The sequence below is a fragment of the Chelonoidis abingdonii genome, chromosome 13, assembly GCF_003597395.2.
Source record: "Chelonoidis abingdonii isolate Lonesome George chromosome 13, CheloAbing_2.0, whole genome shotgun sequence".
NCBI classification, from domain to species: Eukaryota; Metazoa; Chordata; order Testudines; family Testudinidae; genus Chelonoidis; species Chelonoidis abingdonii.
This window is the reverse complement of record NC_133781.1, coordinates 26,607,949-26,632,254: the sequence shown is the minus strand read 5'-3', so window position 1 is coordinate 26,632,254 and position 24,306 is coordinate 26,607,949. Positions and strand designations below refer to the sequence as shown.

The 24,306-nt window shown below is 47.2% G+C and overlaps 1 protein-coding gene across 2 annotated transcripts in view; it reads left to right on the top strand.

The window, feature by feature from the left end:
• WIPI1 (WD repeat domain, phosphoinositide interacting 1) overlaps window positions 1-24,306 on the top strand; it is a 31,029-nt gene extending 6,723 nt beyond the window's left edge. The window contains exons 3-12 of one of the 2 annotated variants that reach the window (XR_004376049.2): window positions 886-982; window positions 6,026-6,123; window positions 7,040-7,132; window positions 7,796-7,866; window positions 10,122-10,229; window positions 11,671-11,835; window positions 12,456-12,563; window positions 13,583-13,704; window positions 13,809-14,025; window positions 16,618-16,704. Coding sequence is in view for 1 of the 2 variants with exons in the window: in XM_032797154.2 (XP_032653045.1) it covers window positions 886-982; window positions 6,026-6,123; window positions 7,040-7,132; window positions 7,796-7,866; window positions 10,122-10,229; window positions 11,671-11,835; window positions 12,456-12,563; window positions 13,583-13,704; window positions 16,618-16,718; window positions 23,774-23,821 (1,011 nt within the window). In the remaining variant the exon portion in view is untranslated. Of the gene's footprint in view, window positions 1-885; window positions 983-6,025; window positions 6,124-7,039; window positions 7,133-7,795; window positions 7,867-10,121; window positions 10,230-11,670; window positions 11,836-12,455; window positions 12,564-13,582; window positions 13,705-13,808; window positions 14,026-16,617; window positions 16,719-23,773 lie in introns of those variants that run through there. The other variant, XM_032797154.2, reaches the window with a different exon arrangement.

Below are 24,306 nucleotides of genomic sequence, written 5' to 3'. Positions count from 1 at the left end.
AACTGCACAGTCAGATGGAGATGGTGCAGATCACATTAGCTATCATACCCTATCCTACTGCCAAGATAAAATGTTCCACCAGAGCAAATCAGCCACTCTGTAATGTGTCCCCCCTAGTCGGAACTTGAATGCAGTTGGCTATGCCATAGACTGCCATGGAGCGGGGAGCAGAAGATGGATTCCTGCTCTCTGATTCCAAGTTAAAAGGCACCCATGAATGACAGGCACTTCTTTTTGAAGCGGTGGGAGCCTCATCACTTGGATGTTTTCAACTAGATTGGACAAAGTTAGAGTGAGTGTATTGTAGGGAGCAATGCCAGGCTGTGGAGGAAATAGACTAGAAGGGATCTAACAGCCTCTTCCCCCTCCAATTTTTATGATTGTAAAGTGTCCTGCTACTAAAGAAGCCACAAAGAGAGAAATGTTAAAAGGAAAAGCCTGGCTGGGGTGGGGAAGGAATGAAACTCTGTGGTACTATGAGACCATCCTGATGCCTACAGTTAAGGCTGCACCCAGATAATCCCTAGCGTTCACACAGCACTGTACACTTGCAAGTGCTCTTTAAAATCAACTCTCTCATAAAGTCAAGGCAAAGAAGATTGGGGGTCTAATCCTGGTTCCAAATGCAGGCAGTTCTTTGCAGTCATGTGGTGCAAAACCAAGGGCTTCTCAATTGCAAGGGATTTGAGAGGAAGATCTTCGCCTCTCTGATCCATTTTGGAGTTCAGAGATGCCTGGTAACTCTCTCTGATTGCAAAGGCCTGAGTGAAAGTGTGAACCCCGCTGAGAAAGACAAATGTAACTGGCATCTGCTGACATGTTTTGTGTGTGTAGGAGGAGGGTTAACAAGTTGTGGTTGTGTACCTGTCAACTGTGTTGTTGCAGAGGCTGATTGTTTGCCTGGAGGAGTCAATTTATATTCATAACATTAAGGACATGAAGCTTTTGAAGACAATCTTGGATACCCCTCCGAATACAACAGGTAAGCAAAGGAGATCGGATCAAAGGAAACTAATGACAAGCTGGGTGTTCTGCAGAGAGCTCAGCAGATTTGAAACTTCGCTGTAAGAATTTAAATCAAGCCAGTGTCGGCATTCTTACTAACACATTTAGTTTAGTGTTGAGAATTCAGAAATGCACTGAAGAGAGTAAATATCACCAGTGACCTGTACGTGTGAGAGGAGCCTTGTCCCAGCAATGCAGAGCTGGGGGAGCGGGAACCAGGGGTGGAGAGGATGCACAGCTGAATGGGTGAACCTCACCAAATTACAAGGAAATAACTTCATTGAAGGACTCTGGCAACACTGCTAGGACTCAGTCTAACTGCATTTATCTCAGTGCAACACCCCTGTTGTAGATTGTATAATACATGGCTGCCTTTAAATTCCCAAACATGGGTTGACTACGATCGACACTCTGACATGAGTTATGGTAAAAGGAAAGGGATTTGTTCTCTTGAGTATTAGGTTTTTAGCTGAGAACCTTGGAGGTACAGCATCCAGGATGCGTGTATCACTGACATGTTTGACTGCTCTAACCACTAAATCTACACCGGCATACACCAAAATCTCTTCCATAGCTGACCTCCACCAGGCAGCGTTCTGTATCAAGCAACCACTTAAAAATATTCCTAAAATTCCTAGTATAATTGAATTCAGCTATACAGTCAGATGGCCCTGACACTCTCTTCTCCCACATCTTAACCTTCCTGGAATTTGCCTTTATTTTTAGATAAAGTAATAGTCTTAAGGCAGGACCATATTTAGACTTCACCCCATGAGATCCTTCCTGAATGGGAAGATTAGAATTCTCCCTTCAGGACTCCTGCTCTTTCTTCTAGCTGTCATACTTCAGAGATGCTCCCAGCCTTTTGTGTTCCTGTGCAAATGAGACCCACCTGCTTTTGCTGACAGGGTGAGTCAGCAGAATAGCTCTGCACCTCCACAAAGGGTCCTGTAGCTTGACACTTGATTATAGACTTCTAGTTAGATCATGGCCCAGATTCTCTCCAGGCCAGTGTAGACCCTAACAGAGGCCTGTGGCAGCCCAGGAGGTGTTTACTATGGTGGAAAGTCCTTGCAACTACTCCTTTGCCAGGGACCTGCATGGGGTCAGCCCCAAAAGTGTACAGTGCTAGGCGGGGAGTGGGATGTGGCCAGTATGTCTAGGTACTGCACTAATTCAGTTCATCTCTCTGAGCAGCCTGGCCACAACTTAACGCTGTTCCTTGCCTGTGGCAACCTCAAGGGAGGGTAGGCAGCAGCAGAACCCACCTGGCTTCCCTCAGCTGAATCCCCTGCTGTCCTCCTTAGGGGAAATCCAGCTCTACATCCACTAGCCAATGATTTATTTTGGTGGTGGGAGGGTAGTCTGCAGTGGCTGCTTAAGGTGGGTTCCTCTGTACACTGTTCTGATGTCACAGCCATGGATTGTGGCATCTCTCATTGTAGAGTCGGATGCAATTCATCTCCATGGAACAAATGCCGGGCTCCTTGGCTTTCCAGGGACACAGTGCCTGGCCCTCCAGAGTGACCTATTTTATTCCCTTCACAGATGGTCTCTTGCTAAGGATTAAACATACTAAAGATTCACATATAATTTAATGATATTAAAAAAAAAAAAAAATCCCCCAAGGGACACAAACACCCAGACATGCCGCTGTTCTCTAGTAGCTGGAAAGGGTCATCGTTGTGCTTCAAAAGCAACAGCACGTGATGATAACATGGATTATCTGAGATGCCAGGGCAGTCAGTCAGTATATTGATGAAGGCAACGAGAGGGGGTTTGCCGCATACAGCAAACCATACACAGCCAGTGCAGAGCTGCCCAGAGTGGGGAGCAAGAGGGGCGATTTGCCCCAGGCCCCGCAGGGGCCTCCCACGAGAGTTTTTTGAGGCCCCTGGAGCGGGGTCCTTCACTCGCTCCAAGGGCCCCTGCTGCCGAAGACCCCAGGCCCCCTGAATCCTCTGGGTGGCCCTGAACCAGTGTCCTTGAGTTGGAGGGGAAATGCTCTCAGTAGCTCTCTCCACAAACTCACTGCAACCAAGTGTTGGCGAAACAATGTTTCCTGCCTCAGTTCCACAAAGAGAGAGGTTGCGTCTGAGTAGCATTGCCTTCTCGGTAACGTTTTGGCAGCTTCCTCAGCACAGGTAAATGCCCTGCGAGGGTGAGTCTGACTGTGGTTTTCGTGTGCCTGAGGGAGCCACCCTTGGTCGTTGGAGTGCTAACAGCACTTAGCGCACTGAGTAATTTTCATCTCCCAAGAGCTTTGCAGGTTGCTAACAAGTCCTATCCAGCAGGTTGCTAACAAGTCCTATCCGGCCACCACTGCAAGGGAGAAGAGGGAATACAGCCCTATTCTGTGGACGGGGGAAACTAGGGCAGGAAGGTTAACGAGTCCCCCAAAACCCCAGAGTGAATCTGTGCCAGAGGCAGAAAACTGACTCCTGAGTTCTGCTCTCACAGCGAAGCCTCTTGCAAGTGGCTGTTCTCTTGCAGAACTTTCCCTGGGCCAGGAAGAGCCATATTGCCTGGAGACTTGAACTCAGCCTGTCTCTGATTTTTGGCCCCATCTACACGACGCGTGAAAATCGATTTTAGATACGCAATTTCAGCTACGAGAATAGCGTAGCTGAAATCGAATATCTAAAATCGAGTTACTCACCCGTCTTCACCGCGCCGAATCGATGTGCGTGGCTCGCCATGTCGAATCCGGAACTCCGTTTGTTTTGGTGGAGTTCCGGAATCGATGTAAGCGCGCTCTGGGTTCGATATATCCCCGTCTAGACGAGACGCGATATATCGAACTCCGAGCTTTCGATTTTAACGCGCTGAAATGGCGCGTCGTATAGACGTGGCCTTTGTTTCCCTCCTCACTCTCAGGGACTGTAGCATCAGGCCCGGCCTCTGCTTCAGTTTGCCCTTTGTGGATCCAGTAAGTGCATTGAGGCTCTCCTGTATCAAGTGACACCCCTTCGTGGGTTCTGGTTTATGAAACTAACAGCACAGTTCAATTTCAACTTAAGTCAAACTAGTCTTCCCCTGACTCCTGCAGTCCCTTTGTGCTCGGGGCCACCCTCAGCCTGCTCAGTTATGCTAAGGATTGGATGGATCCCTGGCGTCTGACAGTCCTTGAGGTAGCAAGGAGCTCGCCGTGTCTGCCCATCCTGAGCAGCACCCAGATTCTAGGCCCCTATTTGCTTAGTTTGGGAGCCCTTCACTGTGTAGTGTGAATACTCTGAGATGAGATTATCCTGCACCGTAGGAAGGAGAAATCGGACAAGTTGCACATCTACCTCAGTGGCTGGGCTGCTCTTTGTGCCTTTAAAGAGGTCAGCTCTGTATATTTGTATTCTTACCTTTCCCTGGCCTGGTTTCCTGTTTGAGTCTTCCAGACAGGCCCGTAGCAGGGCATGATTGACTCAGAACTCAGCTTCTTAAGCTTGAAAATTCTCTCCATGGTTGCCTTTAAACAGTAATGACTGATAGTCAAGGCCTTCTTTTGGAGGGAACTTGTTCCTTGTCTCATTGGCCTTTTAGCTGCATTTATTATGAAAAAGTCTCTGGTATATCCTTGATCTTATCTCCTCCCCCTTGATCCCCAAAATCACACTCTTCGGGCTTTATCAGCTGCCTTATATTATTTTAAATGCTTTTCCCACTGCTGCCAAGTTTATATGGCTGCAGCTCACCTCAGGCCAAGGTAGAGCAGTGACTAGCACTGTATAAATACCCTAGATAGATAAAAGGATATCTCAGGTTATTGGATGCTGCTGTAACTCCGGGGCTTTTGTTCAGTTATAAACAATGATCTGAAACACTAGCTGCAGCTAATCCTGCACTGCTATTGGGCATTTGCCAAGGCAGTGTCCTGGCATGACCGGCCCCATGAAGTGTGTCTGGGGGGGAGGTGCATTTCCTGTTTGGAGAGCTGAGCGCACAAGCTGGCTGGATCTGAAATAGCTTCTAACTCTGCAGTCTCCCCCACATGTGGCACCTTCCTAGCAGTGCTCCGTGAGGTTTTACAAACCCACTGAATCAGAAATCCATGTTCTTGCAGGGCCAGCAGTCCCCTACGTTCTAACAGCAGCTGCGGTGTGTGTTTGAGGGTGACAGCATTGGTTCTGGAAAGAACCGAGGTTCATTTCAGCATATGGGCAGAGCAGGCAGGGATTGGCCATAGGCCGAGCATGCAGTATCCTAGAATGAACCCTGTTACCATCTGATAAGCATCTGGGCTCCTGTCCTGCAGCAGACACTCCCCCAAGAGGTGGCATGTGAGATGGGCTGGCATGCCGTGTGGTGTACTCTGCACAAGGTCCTGCAAGGCTGCAGCCAGCCCTGAGAACAGGCTCATAGGCACCCAAAAGGGAAATGAAGACCTGTTACTTCAGCTACCCTTGAAACTCACATGAGGGTAGGAAAGATGGTCTAGTGGATGGGGCACTAGACTGGGACTCAAGATCTGGATTCAGTTTCCAGCTCAGCGACAGGCTTCCCATGTGAGCTGAGGCAACTCACTTAATTACCCTGTGCCCCATCTGTAAAAAGGGGATGCTGCGTCTCTATTGCACAGGGGTGTTGTGAGACTAAAATCCATTAGTGGTTGTGAGGGGCTTGGATACACAGTGATGGGGTCAGATAAGGACGTAGCTAGAGAGAGCCCTTTGAAATGTTGCAAGTGATTTATTTTCTCCATTCCCAAGGGTGGTAATTTAGATGAAGGGGAAGAAACTGGACCCAATATTGACCTCTAAGAAAGAATCCTCTTTAAAAGCATCTTGGAGAGTTATCAGCGCTACCATCACCTGCCAGTAGGTGTCACCAGAGCTGAGGAATTTCCTAGTGAATTCCAGCCCACCCTTAGGGAAAGCCCCTAATGTTTCCTGTGGCTGGACACTCCTTCCCTGAAGCAATGGAGTTTGAAAATCCAGCATTTCTGTTGCTGACTGTAACCATTCCGTTTTTATTGTGTGTGCTCACCCTATACCTGACAGCATGTTTCTTTGCCTTCATGCCTTGCTAGGTTTATGTGCACTTTCTATCAACCATTCCAACTCCTACTTGGCGTACCCTGGCAGCTCGACTATTGGGGAGATTGTGCTTTACGATGGAAATAATTTGGTAGGTGTGAAGTGACTAGAGGGTTTCAGGGCATCGACATGTGGATACTTCCATGGACAGAAAATAATCTATGTTGGTAAACAAAGACCGCTACAGAAATGCCCAACTGAGCTCTTGTAAAGAGAGAGAACGAGAGAGAGAGAGAGAAAAGAAAGTCCACATAACCATACTGCACAGAAATAGACCACTAAGATTTGGGGTCTCCTCCATGCCTGCTCATCTGGACACGGCATGTGGTTAAACTAATTATCTGACACATGCCCAGAGCAAAAGTACGGAATTTAAGATCAGTGTATTCATGGTCTAGTTCCTTGGTAAGGAGAGCAACCTTCATGAACCTCCTGAACGTACCGACCCAGGAGAAATGTGTCGTCATGAAAGGAGCTAGAGGGCAGATAGAGAAGAGCCAGTGAGCAACTTAAGCTACTCTGGTGCATGGCGTATAGTGAGAATTATTAGCAAGTCCCCAGTCCTCCTTTGCCAGGGTTTCCTTGGGATAAAATCCCAGGAATAGGTATTGTCTTGGAATATTAAAAGTTCTGCAGAGACTGAACTGTCCCCAGAGTTCAGAGCTGCTTTTGCCTAGGTAAGTGCCAAGCATCAAAGGAGAAGGGTAGGAGGGCAATCACTACATTGTGGCCATTTTGAGATGTGCGAAGCACCCATAACTGCCAGAGGAGTTGTAAGTTCTGGGCACTACTTGGAATGAGGCCCAAACTTGTTTTGTAACATGGTGGCTGTGGTAGGAGGAGAATTGAGGGTGAGGTGGAAGGAAGCGTGAGATACCTCCTGGATTTAGCACTAAGCTCAGAAGGCACATCTCCGAATCAAGTGTAATTGGGTATGGAATGTGTCGTCAGATAGCAGGTGGGGCATCACACTTTGGTTTACATTCTTGTTACCTTTTTACCAACAGAGAACAGCCTGCACAATTCCTGCCCATGATGGGCCCCTCGCTGCAATAACCTTCAACTCCATGGGATCGAAGTTAGCAAGCGCTTCAGAAAAAGTGAGTGAAAAGCCCACTGTGAACAGACTCCTTAATGCTTGTGGGTTTGCGGAAGATCCGCAGAGCAATCCAGTATTTGGATTAGATTGTTTGTTTGTTTTTTGGGAAGTGGTATGTTTCTGTGTTTCATGACCAGAGCTGCCCAGGGGGTGCAAATGGGGCAATAGGCCCCCAGGAGAGTTTTTTGGGGCCCCTGGAGCAGAAGGACCCCCCCGCTGCCGAAGCGGGACCCGCTGCCGAAGCGGGACCCACTGCCAAAGTGCCGGGTCTTTGGCGGTAATTCAGCAGCAGGGGACCCCTGCTGCGGGTCTTCAGGGCACTTTGGCGGAGGGTCCCGGAGCAGAAGGACCCCCCGCCACCGAATTACTGCCAAAGCGGGGGCCCCCCGCCGCCAAAGACCACAGGCCCCTTGAATCCTCTGGGCGGCCCTGTTCATGACAGTGAAGCTCTAGTATTGATTGAGGGGAGGAAGGGAGCTGGGGGAGCACAAACGGAAGAAAAGCAGTTGTGAGGAAGAGATCTGATTTTGCTTTGCACTGATCCTTGACTGGGAAGGTAGAAATGGCTTTTGCATGTTCTGAACTCCCCAGAGACAGCATTGAGGAAGGGGCATGTTTCTTTTCGCCCTGCTTGCTGCATGACCTTTATTCTGCATTTTTACAGGGCACTGTCATTCGTGTATTTTCTGTACCTGATGGGCAAAAACTCTACGAATTCAGAAGAGGAATGAAGAGGTCAGTTCACTCCTTAAAATTATTGACAAGCATGTGAAGGGATCAAGTAACAACACGTTAAATACATTCTCACTGCAGACATTCTTGACCATGCAGGACCTTGGGTGCTTCGGCATATGTTGCTGTCCTTCTATAGGAACGCGATAGTGCTGCGTACCTCCCCCATTTTGTCTCTGGCAAGCTGAGTGACACAGTTCAATTGCTTGCAGAACTGGGTGATTCCAGAGAATTGGAGGCAAATTGGACACGTTGACTCTATTCTTTGTATAATCTCCACTTGAAAGGAAAGGTAATTGGAATTCCACTCTAAGTAATGAAGATACAATAGTTATACCGTTCTACAGAGATCTGATTCTCACTTTGCCTGGGCTAAGTGGGTGCTAAAAAGCTACCCTCTGATTTGTTTGGGTTTTATGCCCACATTGTGCAGAGGTGAATGACAGTGCCCTGGTCTAGGCTACAGGTAGGTCAAGATAAGGCAGCTTACATCGACTTAACTCTGTAAGCGTCCACAGTAAAATGTAGCTCCCGCTGGTATAACTCGCTCAGTCCACTTACTTAACTCCATCTCCGCGAGTGGTGTAGTGCTTAGGTCGATGTAGTTAAGTTGACGCAGTGTCAGTGTAGACACTGAGCTGCTTCCACTGATTTTCAGAAGCTGTCCCACAATGCTGCACGTACACTGCCAGTTAAATCAGTGCGCATGTTCATGGCGAGGACGTGCACCACCGACACAAGGAGCAAAGCAATTTAATTACCACAGTGGCTGTACGTCAACGTAACTTGGGTCAGCTTAATTTTGTAGCGTAAACTTGCCCCATAAGGCAACAGGAAATCAGCCCTGTAGAACTAGCAGAGCGGAGGAAGCTAATGTGCATCTGAATTATCCAATGCCTGGCTCAGAAGAAGTTTGAATAATATCTTTGGGTTCTTCTCCACTATTAAGGCCTTGCTGACGCTAGAAAGTCATACTGCTTAACTATACCAGCATAGCTCATTCTTGTACAGGAAGAAGAATAAGGTCTGCAGCCATAAGACCTTTTTATCCTGGGATAACTGCATCCACACAAGGGATTGTACCAGGAGAACTCTATTTGTACCCTGTAATCAGGTGCAGACTCACCCAGCGGTGCCTCCTCCTGGTCGTCCCCAATACCTATGTGGGCCTAGGACCAGGCCTTGCAGCCTGGGGAGTTGCTGGCCTGGGGCTTCCCAGCCCCCAAGGCCTTTCCCCAGCCCTGCCTCACTCTAGGTCCCCAGGTGAGTTCCCCAGCAGCCAGGTCTGTCTGTCTCTCCAGTCAGAGTGAGACCGCTCAGCTTCCGGCTGTCCTGGCCTTCTTATAAGGCCTAGTTGCTCAGTTTGGGGCATGGCCCCAGCTGCAGCCACTTCCGCCAATCAGTCAGGGTTTTGCTCCCTTCCGCCGCCCCAGCCCTGTGCAGGGCTTTTCCAACCCCTTCAGGGCTGAGCAGGTGTTCACCCCGCTACATACCCTGACCAGTATAGTTCTGCTGGTACAAAATCTGCACAGACCAGGCCCCAGAAATCGCTGGTGAAAGCAAGAGGCATCCCCTTCCCTCTGAGCAGTAAATAGAGCAGTTCTGAGCACTCTTTGCCTGCCCCATGACAGCACCACTTCATGACACAAAGTTGTCCCACCTCTTGCCTTCCGTTACCCAGTATTGCGTGGCTGGGAGATGAGCCTACGTAGCCTCGTCACTCCTGGCAGTTTCCAGAGAGGCGCCGTGCCGCTCCTCCATAACCCTAGTGTGGGGCGCTGGAACGGGGGCGGGGAGGCAGCCATGGCCTCATCACTTTTTACCGGCTGTAAGGGTGAGCGACAGGGGAGAGAGGGTGGAGAGGAGAGAGTGGGGAAGCAGGGTTTTGGGGAGAAAGGGCAGGGCCTTGAATGGGTGGCCCAGAGGGCAGGGCCGCAATTCAGACGCCAGTGCCCCCTCACTTTTAGGGAGCTTCTGCTGCTCCTGCCCTAGTAATGGGGCCAAGGCCACATCTCCACTCTAGGGTTTTGTTTAGCCCGGCCAGTCAAAATCATGGTTCGTGCTAAAACATTGTTAACAGGGCTTCCCTGGCAGTGTAGCCAGGGCCTAGTTGGGCAAAATGTCTCACCAGATCGCCAGTCTCTGGGTCCTCTTCTGTCAGTGGAGAGGATTTACAGATGGCCGGGTGTGGCTGCTGCGGTGTGTCACTCTTGGTTGTGTGCCATTTGGTGACAGGCCCTTTGTTTTCTCTGCCCTAGGTACGTGAACATCAGCTCTCTTGTGTTCAGTATGGACTCGCAGTTCCTGTGTGCTTCGAGTAACACCGAGACCGTGCACATCTTTAAACTGGAACATACCACAGACAGGTGAGAGGCTCTGAGCTAAGCCACTTGCCCCAGAGGGTATGTTTCCCTCTGCGGGGGAATGAGCACACGTTACTGTTAGCATGAACTAGGCCTCGTGCTCTTCCTTCCGTGACACTGGCAGCAAACTGCCCTTTTGGCTTAATAGCCTGAGGGACTTGCTGCTTGGAAGAGCTCTCTGCTCTCTCCTGCTGTTGGCTGGGAAGTGATGTCAGCACCCCAGGCTCACCTCTAGCCTCCCCCCTCCCTGCCAGTGTCTGGCCCTATCCAGCAAGGTCCCCCCTTCTCGGCAGGATGCTGCTGACATCAGAGTTGCTATAGCAAATCCAAGCAGCGTTGCTAAGGAGCTGCTCTGTGCTTGTGGCTGGATGCAGGGAGAAAGGTCCCACCGCAGGCAGGAAAGCAATTAGCCGGCCACCAAGTCCATGGAGTTTGCCTGCTGGAAGCATTTCCACCACCTGTGGGCACTTCTTATTACAACTTGTTGCCCCAGCTGGTACTCTGGACGAATCCACTGTAGGAACACGTTGGCTGCAAGCATCGGCCCAGCAAGGGGAATGTTTAAATCTGAATAGAAAAACACTGCTAATCCATTGCTGAGGATCTGCTCTGAGGCCTTTCCCCTGCGGTCTGCAGAGAGGGCTTCAGCGCAGAGATTGCAAATGAGGCCTTTCCCCTGCAGTCTGCAGAGAGGGCTTGGTGTATCAGTTCCCAAAGAAGCTGCCTGTACAGACCAGCATGGTGTGAGGACAGCTTCCCTGCCATACAGCAGGCTGGCTGCATGTTGCCATAAGGGTGGGAGTTCTCTGTGTCTCACATGGTGGGCTCCATAGTCCTCTCTGACTGGCATCGCCCACCAGCAGGAGGACTGTCTTCAGAGACACATTCCCCATGCAGCTCTGATGGGAGCAGTGCAGTTTTAAATCAAGCTGTGGAGGGGCAGTGTGGCCTACTGGATAGAGCACTGGTTTGGGACTCAGGCGACTTGGGGTTCTGTTCCTAGCACTGTTCCTAGCACTGCCACTGGCCTGCTGGGTGACCTTGGGCAAGTCACATTGTCGCTCTGTCTGGGTTGGTCCATTTGAATTACACTTTAGCAAGCTTGCATTAAAGTAGGTTCCGTTTTACTGGCCATATCTAACACTCCAATCCTGCAAGTCATTCTCTGGCAGGAGTGAGGGGTGGAGGGTTTGCACAAGTTACCAGCAGGACATTTTTCTTTTGGTGCAAGCAAGTCATAGCTATTGGGTAAGGGGGGTTATGCAAAGACTGTTCAGGGAACTCTTGTGATTCAGCTTGCACAGGCTGGCAAAAGGAAGATGCCTGTATGGTTGTTTTAATTTGTATGTAAATTTTAACTAGCCCTGGTCTCTGTTGTTTTGTTGATGCTAGTTGTGGTAGCTACTGCACATAGCCTCAGTGATGGGTGTTTTATTATCCCCAGCCGGACAGAAGAGGCTCCCACCTGGAGTGGTTACATGGGAAAGATGTTTATGGCTGCTACCAACTACCTCCCTGCTCAGGTGTCGGACATGATGAACCAGGACCGAGCCTTTGCCACTGTGCGCTTGAACTTCTCTGGACAAAGGAACATCTGCACGCTGTCAACGTAAGTTGGAACATCTGCATTCTCTTCACCCCATCAGCTGGCAAAGGGTGCTAGACACAGAATACAACTGGGTTGTTTCCTGATGTGACAGGCAGAGAAGGGTGGTGTATTAGCTTGTTGAAGGTGCATTTACTGCACATAGGTTACCTACAACAGTCCGCTCAAGGGATGTGGCAGGCAAAGTTGGAGGTGCAGATTAGGTCCTCTGCACAGCCCTTCCTTAACTTTGGGTGATCACTCAGGTCTTGTCTACACACCAATCTGCATTGCTTAGTTAAACCAGGGCAAACTGCGTGTGGACCCTTCAAGGCTATGTCTACACTACAGGTAACCCGGGTTGGATGGGGTCAGGCATGCCCCATGCCTGGCCTCCCTTGCAGGGCTTTAGCCCCTTGTCTCCCTGCTCCAGTGCAGAGTGTCACTGCCCATCATCGGGGATCTAGAGCAGTGGGAATGTGCGAGGTATGTATGTGAGGATAGCAGTCGTATCCTGGCCATGGCTGTAATTTCATGTGCTACCACTTGAAGGGCAGACAAGTGTCCTGGTGGAGACGCCCAGCTCTGCATTCTTCCCACAGTGCACTGTTAGCACAGAGATCCATGTCTTCGTTTCTTATTAGGATTCAGAAGCTGCCACGACTGTTAGTTACAACATCAGATGGACACCTTTACATCTACAACCTAGACCCTCAAGATGGAGGAGAGTGCGTCTTAATTAAGAAACACAAGTAAGCACATCACAGGTGCTCTGAGCCACTGGGCCTGGCTGATGCACTGACTGATCTTTAAAAAGGGAAACTTCATCCTGAGGAAACTGAGACACTAGGATTTAAAAAGTGACTAGATTTTGGGTGCTCAACCTGAGGCTCTTTGAAGGAGTCTGATTTCCAAAGGGCAGATGTTAGGCACTTCCTGCCCCTTCAGGTGTCTCCAGCTGAGCACCCCGACATTGAGGCATCACAATCACTAGCTGCTTTGCGAAAATCTCAGCCTGGAGCCACTCTGCTTTTGGATAGGGGACATTTTCAGCCCACTTCTTTGGAGAGGTTTGTTCCTCTCTGAAATTCTGGGGCCCTGATCTTCTACCACTGAAGCCAAAGTACTTCCATTGCAATCAGATCCTCTGGGTGGAGAACGTGGTCCGTGCACTGGAGAGGCAGGAGTACTGCCTCTCTGGTGCTCTAGAACTGATCCGGGAGGAGTGATCGTGCAAGGCAGTACAGGGAGCTCTCATAAACACAAATAGCCATCTGGCAGAGTGCAGTCTTCTCCTGGGAGATTTTTTTAATTTGTATGTCCATTTCAAATGAATAACCCCAGAGGGTTACATAGCTATGGATAATATTAAGCCTTTGAGGTGGAGTGGAAGAGATGTGTCTGTCTATCTGCCTAAGCATTGTCTGTTAAACTCACAAAACGAACACACGTAAAAGCTGAGTGCTGAGCATGCTCCAGCGTGCCTGGCTAATTCAGACATCAGTGACAATGGTCTTGCCATGTACCTCCTGCATAGCGCAGGCCCCAGATGGCCTGTTTCAGGTTCATGTTTGGTTTCCTTGTGTCTGTGAGCTCCTAATGTTTTTGTAGCAGGGTTGATATCTCGCAGAAACTTTGGATGAGTCTGTTACTTAGAAGCTCATTATCCATCACTGTGACCTGTACAAGGGCGTTGTTAGAACTGCCGCAGAGGAGAGGAATGGACAGAATCAAAGCTAACTTATTCCTTCTCTTGCTTCAAAACAATCAGCCTGCTCAGCTCGGAAAAGACAGATGAGGACAAAGAAAATGACCTCCGGTCTCCATTACCTCAGTCTTACGCAGCAACCGTAGCCCGACAAAGTACAATGCCTTCATCTTCATCCATGCCAGGTGAGCACATGGCAGGTGAGCTGGACTTGCCGCAGGGGCTGGCATCTCTGAAAGGGCGACCAGGTGAAAGCTTCTTGTAGCAAAGTCAGAATTTTTCTCCGCAGAGCATCACTGAGCAGAGGCTTCCCTGGCACTGGACTTTCCATGTTGCAGCCCATTGAAATGACTTGGGATGTTTTGTTCTGCTTCACCATCACCCTGTTCCTGCTATCCGATCCATCCAGACTAATCCTTATGCTCACACAGTGTCCTTTGGGTTTCTTGGGGCCCTCTTGCACTGATTCAACTACAGAATGGACTTTCATTGCAATCAAGTTCATTGTAAGTTCCATGGTGTTGTCCTTCCCCACACCCCATGTTTTATTATGGTCACCAATTCGGAAAGGCCAGTGCTCATGTATGCATGAGGCAGAGGGTTGCTCTAGTGAGCTGAGCACAGGAGAGGGCATCGGGAACATCTACATTTGAATTTCCTCTCTAGTAATGACTCCCTCTGTAGCCTTGAGCTAGTCACTTAGGCCTGGTCTACACTGGGCAGGGGGGGATTGTTGATCTAAGTTAAGCAACTTCAGCCATGTGAATAATGTAGCCGAAGTTGACGTACTTAGATCTACTCACCGGAGTGTCTTTACCGTGTTAAGTTGTCAGCTAACGCTCCCCGGTTGATTCTGCCTGAGCCTCTCCCTCTGCTTGACGGGAGAGTGCTCGGCAGTCTATTTATCGCGTCTAGATTAGACGCAATAGATTGACCCCCGCTGGATCAATCGCTGCCCGTCGATCCAGTGGGTAATGTAGACAAGCCCTTAACCTCCTTGTGTCAGATGACACCATCTGGCCCGGGTGTGTTGTGAGGTTTAATATAATAAATCTGTGGAGCTCCACAGTGTATTTCAAAGAGCTCTGAATATTAAAAGCACTGTGTAAATATTCAGTATTATTACTCACCCTCCTCATTTGTAGCATTGAGCCCTGTGGCAGCACCTCGGTCTGTAAATCCATGTGTCTTTCCCCACCCTTCTCTGGAATAACCACCACACCCTGTAGTAGATTCTCTCTGTTCAGAGCTTTGAACACTTTCCAGACCTGAGCTTGTGTTTCATCCTTGCTTGTAGCCAGTTTCCAGTACCTTGGATCTGTGCTATATGTCCAAGAACCCTAAACAGTATAAATAAGTGACATGTTGAGGAAATCATTCTTGGCTCTAAAGAGTCTGGTCTTTCGATTTTCAGGAGTGAAACAAACTGATTACAGTCAGTTTACTGCAAAACACCACCTTGTTTTCCTACTTCACAGGGGTGTCCTAATGATGAATTGGCTAATACTTACAATGCTTTGACAGCAGGGAGCACTAACTAATGCTGAGCATGATTAATAATGATCAAAATTATGCTGCAATTCCGCTGGGAAGAGCAGTAACTATATTCTCACTTGCATTACAGTTTGTTACTGATAACAGTTGTCAGATCTGTGTCCAACCATTGAGACGGTGGTTGTCCAGAAAAAGCCAGATCTCCATGGCAGTGTGTCAGGATCGCTAAAATTCTGTTGAAACCACTTTGCCTCTTCGTACAGAAACTAGCTCTAAAATGATGCAGGAGTCCAGGGGGTGACTGCCCTCTTATACTTTGTAGTCATCAAGATTTGCATACACACTAGCCAATAGAACAAGATTTTTATTACAGGGACCTGGGCTTGCTCTAATAGACTCAGTCACCTTTAACACATCTCCTCCCCAGTTTAAAATAAATGATTCCATCATGACAGCAGCCTTGCAGAACGTTATATCTGAGGTGATCAGAAATAATCCTAATGAAAAACACAAAGCAGTATTTCAGGTTTCTAATTCTTGGGAATAAATCAGCAAGACCAAAGTCTCTGACAAGCTTTTACCAAAACATGGAGTGTGATTCCTTAGCAGTTTGTTAGCATCAAGCAGTCTGCTTACTTTCCTTAAGCAGAATGCATGCCAGGGAGAGTGAGTTTGCAGGGGTGGGTGTGCATCTCTCCATGCGCTTGGGCACAACTTCTGTTAATATTCAGTGGATGTTGCCCATATCTACTGAGAGCAGAAATGCGTCCTGTACAGAGGTCCTTTTACAGGATTTTTTTCCCCCTTTTATTAAAGGTTTCAGAGTAGCAGCCGTGTTAGTCTGTATCCGCAAAAAGAACAGGAGTACTTGTGGTACCCTAGAGACTAACAAATTTATTTGAGCATAAGCTTATGTGGGCTATAGCCCACTTCTTTGGATGTATAGAATGGAAGATATAGTGAGGAGATATATATACAGACATATTAAATACATTCTTGGCATTATCTCATTGCTGCAAGGTGCAAATGTACTTTAAGCTAGATCATTTGGTTGTCATAATAATTGAAGAAACGAAAAGACAGTGAAACAGTATAAAGCATGATTACAATTTAAACTCTTTGACTCTCTTTGGGAACACAAGCTGGTCTGATCATTTCCCTGGACATTAGTCTGTACAGCATGAGACCTAGTTTATTATTGAAACTGATTTATTTGTTAAGCCTCTTTCTTACGTGCATCATACAGAAACAAATGCCACATCTTTGAGTTCTTCCAGGTCTTCTGTATGAATGACTCCTATGCTACAGCTGCGTGGCTGTTAAAGTTACTGCAGCAAATTACCCAAGCCTCTCTTGGTTTGCCTGTGGTGAGAAGCAGAAAACTTATTTTGCAGACGCTAATCCCTTAATCTGTTCCCCAGACTACTGGTGGCAAAGACAACACCACCCCACACCCCCCGCCGATCCCCCAGCTACTTTGCCAAACTGCTGCAGAAACCAGCTCTGAGCTCAAATGCAGTGAGAAGATGGTGTTTCTTCCTGCTCAGCTCTGAGCTTCTTGGATTCATTTGTCCTTAGTCTTTTGCCTTTCTTTGTTTTTACAGGTTACTCAGAAGATGGGGGCGCCCTGCGAGGAGAGGTTATCCCAGAGCACGAATTTGCAACTGGACCAGTGCGTCTTGATGACGAGAATGAATTCCCTCCTGTGAGCATTAGGAGTCCTTAAAACAGCAGTACAGCCATCATGCTAAGAAGAAAGTATTAACTTCTTACAGAAGAGATGTTGTTCCCTTTCTCTAATGTGCCCCGATCCATTATCAAGCCTATAACAGCTATGTTACAGGGACACCGCAAGGTAGTTTATGCCCACAGCTGTGGCAGCTAGGGATGGGGCTACAGCCTACAAAACCTAACATTAAGTAGAGAGAGGGCCAAGCAGATTCCCAGTGTTTAAGCACCTACAAATGTGGGTGAAATTTGAATCTGGATCTGACCTTTAAATCTTGGGCCTGTCTCTCATATTAATAGAAGTAGCTTTAACTGCGATGACGGCAGCATTTTAACAAAAATATTATTATCCCCAGCAGTATTTTCAGTGCAAACATGTCCCAGTGTTGGGCTGGTGCAGCTGCAACTTGAAGTGACCAGAACAAAAGTAAAATTGAGCCATCTTTTAATTCCCAAGCTGAGTGAAATGCAAAAAATCCCAAGGGATGCGGAATCAGAGGGGCAAAAGGGGCTAACACCACCACAATGGAAATATTGGGGGGGGGGGGGGGGCTGATCTGTGCTTCCACCCTGGAGTGCCGTTCTCTATACCATGCACAAATGCACGAGGGGTGGTAGAGAGAGGCAGCTGAGCAGGACCCAGGATCCAGGCAGGAACACACCACGCGCACACACCGTTGAGGCTAAGTAGCTCCCTGTGCAGAGCACCCATCCCACTCCAGAATCTATTCCTGACACTCGACTTCCCCACGCTGGCCCTGACTTTCCCCTGCTCCCCATGTAGAGCATCTCTGATCTGCTGCCCCATGCCCCCAATTCACAGTGAGTTTCTGCCGCCTCTGGAGAAAGCCCAAACCTCCAGCCCAAATGGGGACAAGCGTACTAGAACTTAAAATCCATTTCCAATCTTTTAACAATTATCCGCATTAGTCACCAGAGGTAAGGACACTTTTGCTTTTTAAAACTGACTTTGAACCTGGCAGTGTCTCTCCAGTTATGTGATCTAGTAGCCAAACACTTACTATGTTGTTTGCTTAACATTTGAGAGGGCAGATGTTGGTTACCTGCAATAATAATTTATAGTAGTTAGCAGCCTCTCCATACTGGTAACACACTAATACACCAGGACACTTTGACTTGACTAAATTGTTGCAGCAGTTTAGTGTGGACAGAAGCTTGAGTCCTTTACTCAGTCCTTACCCATCTTCAGTGGAAGTTTTGCCTGAGTAAGGACCAAGTAAAAACTATATTATGGTCTCAGGATGTGACCCACAATTGGTGGATGAGATTTTCAAAGTTGACTAGGGTTTAGTGTCAAGTATCAGGGGTAGCCATGTTAGTCTGTATCCACAAAAACAACAAGGAGCCCGGTGGCACCTTAAAGACTTAACAGATTTATTTGGGCATAAGCTTTCGTGGGTAAAAAACCTCACTTCTTGAGATGCATGGAATGAAGATTACAGATGCAGGCATTATATACTGACACATGAAGAGAAGGGAGTTACCTCACAAGTGGAGAACCATTGTTGACAGGGCCAATAAAGTCCACTCCCAATCATAGATGAGGAGGTGTCAATTCCAGGAGAAGTGAAGCTGCTTTTGTAACGAGCCAGCCACTCCCAGTCCATATTCAAGCCCAAATTAATGGTGTTAAATTTGCAAATGAATTTTAGTTCTGCTGTTTCTCTTTGAAGCCTGTTTCTGAAGTTTTTTTGTTCAAGTATAGCTACTTTTAAATCTGTTATAGATTGTCCAGGGAGATTGAAGAGTTCACCTACTGGCTTTTGTATGTTACCGTTTCTGATGTCTGATTTGTGTTCATTTATTCTTTTACGTACGGACTGTCCGGTTTGGCCAATGTACATGGCAGGGGGGCATTGCTGGCACATGATGGTACACATTACTAGACGTGCAGGTGATGATGTGGCTGATGTGGTTGAGTCCTCTGATGGTGTTGCTAGAGTAGATAAGGGAACAGAGTAGGCAATGAGGTATGCTACAGGGATTGATTCCTGGGTTAGCGTTTCTGTGGTGTGGTGTGTAGTTGCTGGTGAGTATTTGCTTCAGGTTGGGGGGCTGTTTGAAAGACCGTGTAAAAGTGGGTTTTTTACCCACAGAAGCTTATGCCCAAATCTGTTAGTCTTTAAGGTGCCACTGGACTCCTTAGGATTTAGTGATACTCTAAAGCACATTGAGATGTACTGCTGCAGAACTCATGAAACTCACTGCTTTAGTTCAGAACTGTGCATGACACAGCCATGGATTATACAGTTCCCTTCCCTTGTCGGCAACATAATTGGTTTGAAACTTGGCATGACCCTTTTCTCTCTTCCCCATTGGCTTCCTGTTCAGGGTATTTAGTTTGAAGTGTTTACCCTTTAACCATTTCATATTGACCCCTGGGGTGCTGAAGCCAATGTTCTAGAAGGAGTGGAGCCCACAAAAAATTCCTGTGCTTGTTTCCAAGGAACCTGCTCTTGAGTGTGTGTTCTAGGGACAAGCAAGTGCCAACAAGCAGGAGCTGAGCTGAACTGACATGCTCCCGTGAGTTTGCATGCTGTGACTGGATTGTATGAAAGCAGCCGAAAACCCCTGCTGTCCACCAACAGGGCTTTATTAAATGGACTTTGATCTGTCAAAACTTTGTGCTGTAATTAACTTGACAGAACAACTTATGTGTGTGACTTACTTCCCAAAACAGGCCTCTCTGCTGTGAGCTGGCAGTAGGAGCTTCCAGATGAAGCATTTGGACTTAGAACTTTGTTTTTCCTCCTTGCTGCTGAAGGTTCCAGTTGCTAGTGCAGCATTTGCTTACACTGTGCTGCTTATAAGTAAGGCTGGTCGGACACTTTGATGTTTGGAGATGTATTGATTTCGATGAGGTTTTCAACAGAAAGGTTTCTGGGGTCTAGGGTGGACACTCTGGTCAGTTTTGACTAGAGATCAGAATCAAAGCCTGCCCTTTCAATCCAAAAACAGATATTTCAACCCATTTCCGTTTTGTGAAAATGTTTGAAAGGGTTTGGAACAAAAACAAATTCTGAAACCTTGAAAACTGTTGCAAAATGGAATTGTCCCCGCCCAGCCAGCTCGACTCGTTATGCTTTGTATTTGGACAGTTTTGTGGAAGGAGCAACATACAGTATCCTATAGCTCCTCTGGTTTTTAAATACTCTTCCTTCTACTGAATTCAATCACTGCTTAATGTGACTAACTCATTAGTATTAAAGGTGCCATAGCTTGGATCTGATCCAGAGCCTGTTGCTGGCAATAGAAAGGTGCCACTTAATTTAACAAGGAAAAGGTCAGCCCAGATATTAGTGAGAGGAGGAGATAAAAAGCCCGAGGACCTGTGTTAATTTTAAAATCTGACCACAACTAGAAGTTGTTTGGATGATACCTATGTTGCTAGGAGCTATTTAACCTTGTTCTCCAAGTCACTACCAGTTTCATCACCTATTTCACTTTCAGTGATAGGAGTGGACTTGATTCTGTGAAGTCCACTTAGGGACTTAGTGTCTGTGCTATTGATTTTATGAGAAAATTGCTACTTAATGGCTGGCAGCATAGTACCCTAAGATTGATGTCTCGAGAAGAAAGCACTGAAGTCAATACTTGATCCCTGCAGAATGCTGACTTGCTAGGAGGACCAGAAATCCTGGGAAGGGAGGAATGAACCCACATTATTTATTCTATGTACAGGTCCAGTTTTAAATGTTCATGTGGTTCTGGCCACACACAGCTGCACAAATTCCAGCTGTGACTTCTGCTTACGTATGCTAGTGATCTGACAGATGGCAGTCAGTATTCCAAAAGATCTTTCCAGGAGCCTAAGTAATTGTTGATTTATGCATTTTACGCCTGAGTTTAATGCTGATGTGATTTTGGCCACATAGCCAAAGTAGCCTTTCAGAATTCATTGCAGCTTCTTCAGGACACCATGATCACAAGGTGTTTTTCTGAATGTTCTAAAGAGATAGATAGCGTGGTCATGAGGTTTTATGGACGAGTCCTATAGGACTGAGCAGCGTTTATTAACGAGAAGGATGAAACCTATAGAGCAGCTTCAATAGAAATGAAATATACATGCCAAAGAAATCTCTGCAAAGGCCCATAGAATGTACAGTAACTCCTCACTTAACGTTGTAGTTATGTTCCTGAAAAATGCGACTTTAAGTGAATCCAATTTCCCCATAAGAATGAATGTAAATAGGGGGGTTAGGTTCCAGGAAAAAAATTTTCACCAGACAAAAAATGATATATAATACATACACACACACACACAGAGTATATGTTTATTAAATTGTTTGTTTAAAACATAGTGTGTGTGTGTATATGTATATATATATATACATACACACACACACACACACAAAGTATATGTTTTAAACAATTTAATACTGTTCACAGCTTGGTTGAGGTGGTGAATTTAGAGGGTGGAAGAGGGAGGGATATTTCGCAGGGAATGCTTGCTGCTAAATGATGAACTAGCACTCGGCTGAGCCCTCAAGGGTTAACACATTGATGAGAGGCTACATAAACAACAAGGCAGCATGAACACAAGGGAGGGGAGACAGCATAGCAGACAGACAGAGAGATACACACTGCCCCTTTAAGTAAGCTGACCCACTCTTAAGTGCATTGTCTTTTTAAGTGGATCAGGAAGTTGAGACAGCAGCTGTTGCCCCAGGCTTTCTCTGTCTCTCTCCCTCAGTGTCCCCTCTCTGCTCTATGTGGAGAAGGGATAAGCGGGGTGTTGGAGCAGGGGGAAGGGGGACACCTTGACATTAGCATCCCCTCCCCCCGTTCCCAGCAAGCAGGAGTCTCTGGGAGCAGCTCCAAGGCAGAGGGCAGGAGCAACACATGGCAGTGGGGCAGGGACAGCTGAACTGCCCAGCAATTAATAGCCTGCTGGGTGGCTGCAGCACAGGGAACTTAGGGGGGCTGCCAGTCCACCCTGGTTCCAAGCCTCCACCAGCTCGCTGCAACGGGCTGCTCTCCCTGCAAGCAGTGGATAAAGTAGGCAGCTGCCAAACAACATTAGAAGGGAGCATTGCACAACTTTAAATGAGCATGTTCCTTAATTGATCAGCAACGAAACAACGTTAACCGGGACGACTTTAAGTGAGGAATTGCTGTATTAGGAAAGAGGATCTGTGCAGAATGTAAAGCCTACCTACAGAGATCTAATGCAGGGTTCTCATGCACGGTTACATGTCTTTTGGATTCTTCTACATGTGCTGAGAACCAAAGAATCTCGTATCAGGAATATTAAGATGGAGCCTGTTAGCAAGAGGGAATTTCATTAGAGGCATTTTCTGAACTCCAGCTAGAGATTGCAAAGCGACAAGTTATTTGATGGAACCAATGGCTTGGGACTGAAATGCAAAAGGAGCCTTTAAAATGGCTTCCATGCTCAGGACCTTTTGTTCTGTTACCTCCAGATTTAATGACACTTGAGTGACCAGTACAAAAGGGCGGGCAGCTGAAGCACACTGCTGCCACTGTGAGCATATAGCTCCTGTATGCATGCCCAGCAACTAGCATTGTCAATAGCAGTGAGAAAACCGAGCCTTACAATGGGCCATATCCATCTACCACCTGTTTGCTGCAATTTGGGTTACTGAGCGGCTCTTCGAGGCTTTGATGAATGTCTGCCCATTGCAATACGCACCCCAGTATTCCTGCTTGGCCAATAATGAAGAGGCTGTTTAGAGAGCCTGTTGCAGTCATTATTTCACTCTTTACTTTACTAGCTTCAGGTTTCATTTGAGTTAGTTCAGCATAAATAGTGTGAAATGCTAGAAAAGAGCTTCCTGTAATGGACGCAGTGTAGTTAGCATGAGTTGTGGATGAAGATCTAATCATGATCATCAGAGCATTAACAAACTTTGCTTAGCACAAAGTAGCTTAGTCCCTAGGGCAGAATAAAGGTGACATTGCAGCTATGTAAACCAGGAACGGCTTAGCAACAGGCGCAGGTGAGAGCTATGCACTAGATAAGTTGCAATGAGCTAGGACCCTGTTGCCAAGGAACAGAACTTACCTATAATTAAAACAGGGAGCGTTGTTTGGTCAGCCTTGCTATGCCGAAGTTGGTGGAGATACTGCTGAGGATTGTTGCCGAAAGCATTATTTACTACAGGTTCCAAGCTGTCTAAACAACTGATATTTTCGTACGCCTGAAGTGAAAATATTGCAGCCACGCTTGTGTTGCATGTTACAGTGCTTGCCTAGCTCACGGTGTTTGTTTTCCACGTTGGCCTTCTGTCGTTTTGATCATACTAACTCCGCTACGTAGACATTTGGCATTACTATGAATTTTTGGCTGCATTTCTTTATAGTTGCTACCTGCGGTAACAAAGAGCAAAAGTGCCTCTGTGGAAGTGTCTGTTAATAATAGTGCTCCTTGGTGGGAAGCTTCTGTGGAAGTATGGCTGGCCTTTTGCTCCTTCTAGCGTTGTGTCTCTGCAACTCAGCCCAAGATGGAGGAGCTGGGGGGTGATCTAGCCAACAGACATCTGTGCACTGACACCCAGAACACATTAGCTGCTGGGTGGAGTCTCTGTAGAGCGGAAGAACCCTTCTGAGGGTAGTGGGTGGGGGAGCAACCCCCACTCCCCAGGCTTTTCCATAAGAAGGTGCAGTTCTTGCCCAGAGATCTTTGGTCCCCTTGTTGTGGCTTGTGTGTGTGGTGCTGGTATGAAGTAGCTATTTAAACATCCTTGCCATTGAGTATTTCCTGCCCGTGTCCTGAGGAGGATGCTGTATTCTGTTACCGGAGTTCAGAGCTGACACGCAGTGATCCAGTATGTCTGCATGCTTTGTCTACTTTTAATCTCTCTGTTCTGGATGCGATGGCAGCTGGATAAGGGACACATTATCACCAACCTATACATGTAGAGCAAACACACAACTCCCATTGACCAGAAAGTAACACTGTCCCCTGCACATGCAAAGCCTTCTGTAATGCACCCTGCTTAACGGCCTGTTGCTGGGAAAAGTAAGGCAGTTCTGTTTTGATTTTGGTAGATAATCTTGTGCCGTGGAGGTCACCCAGGCAAAGTGAAGAGGTCATGATGAGACGCCAACCTCAGGATTCGAGACAGGCACTGGGAAGTGGTTTGGAAAAACCCAGCAGTGTGGAAGAAAGGATTTGGGGGTGTCTACAACAGGGCGAATAACCAGAGGTGCTGCATTGCTTTTACAACAGTATATTCAAGTGGTTACCTCACCCCTCGGGCCCTGTGTCTGACATGGCGTACGGGAGTGGTAGAACTGTACTGCATGCACAGTGCTGTATTTAACAAAGGAGACATTAACACCCCATTGTAAATGCTAACCTGACCAGATTTGTATGTAACCTGAATTTTATATACATGGGTTTCCCTTTTCTAATTTATGCTGTTTTATGTGTATAAAGTCTATTAAACTATGTCTTTGTACAGTATATACATAATATTTTATCCATGCAGAGTATTTTTGCAGTGATATTAGAGGGAAATCTCCCAATTTATTATGTTTGAGCTCTACCAGAAGACTAGTAATAAAGTCGTCATACGTCA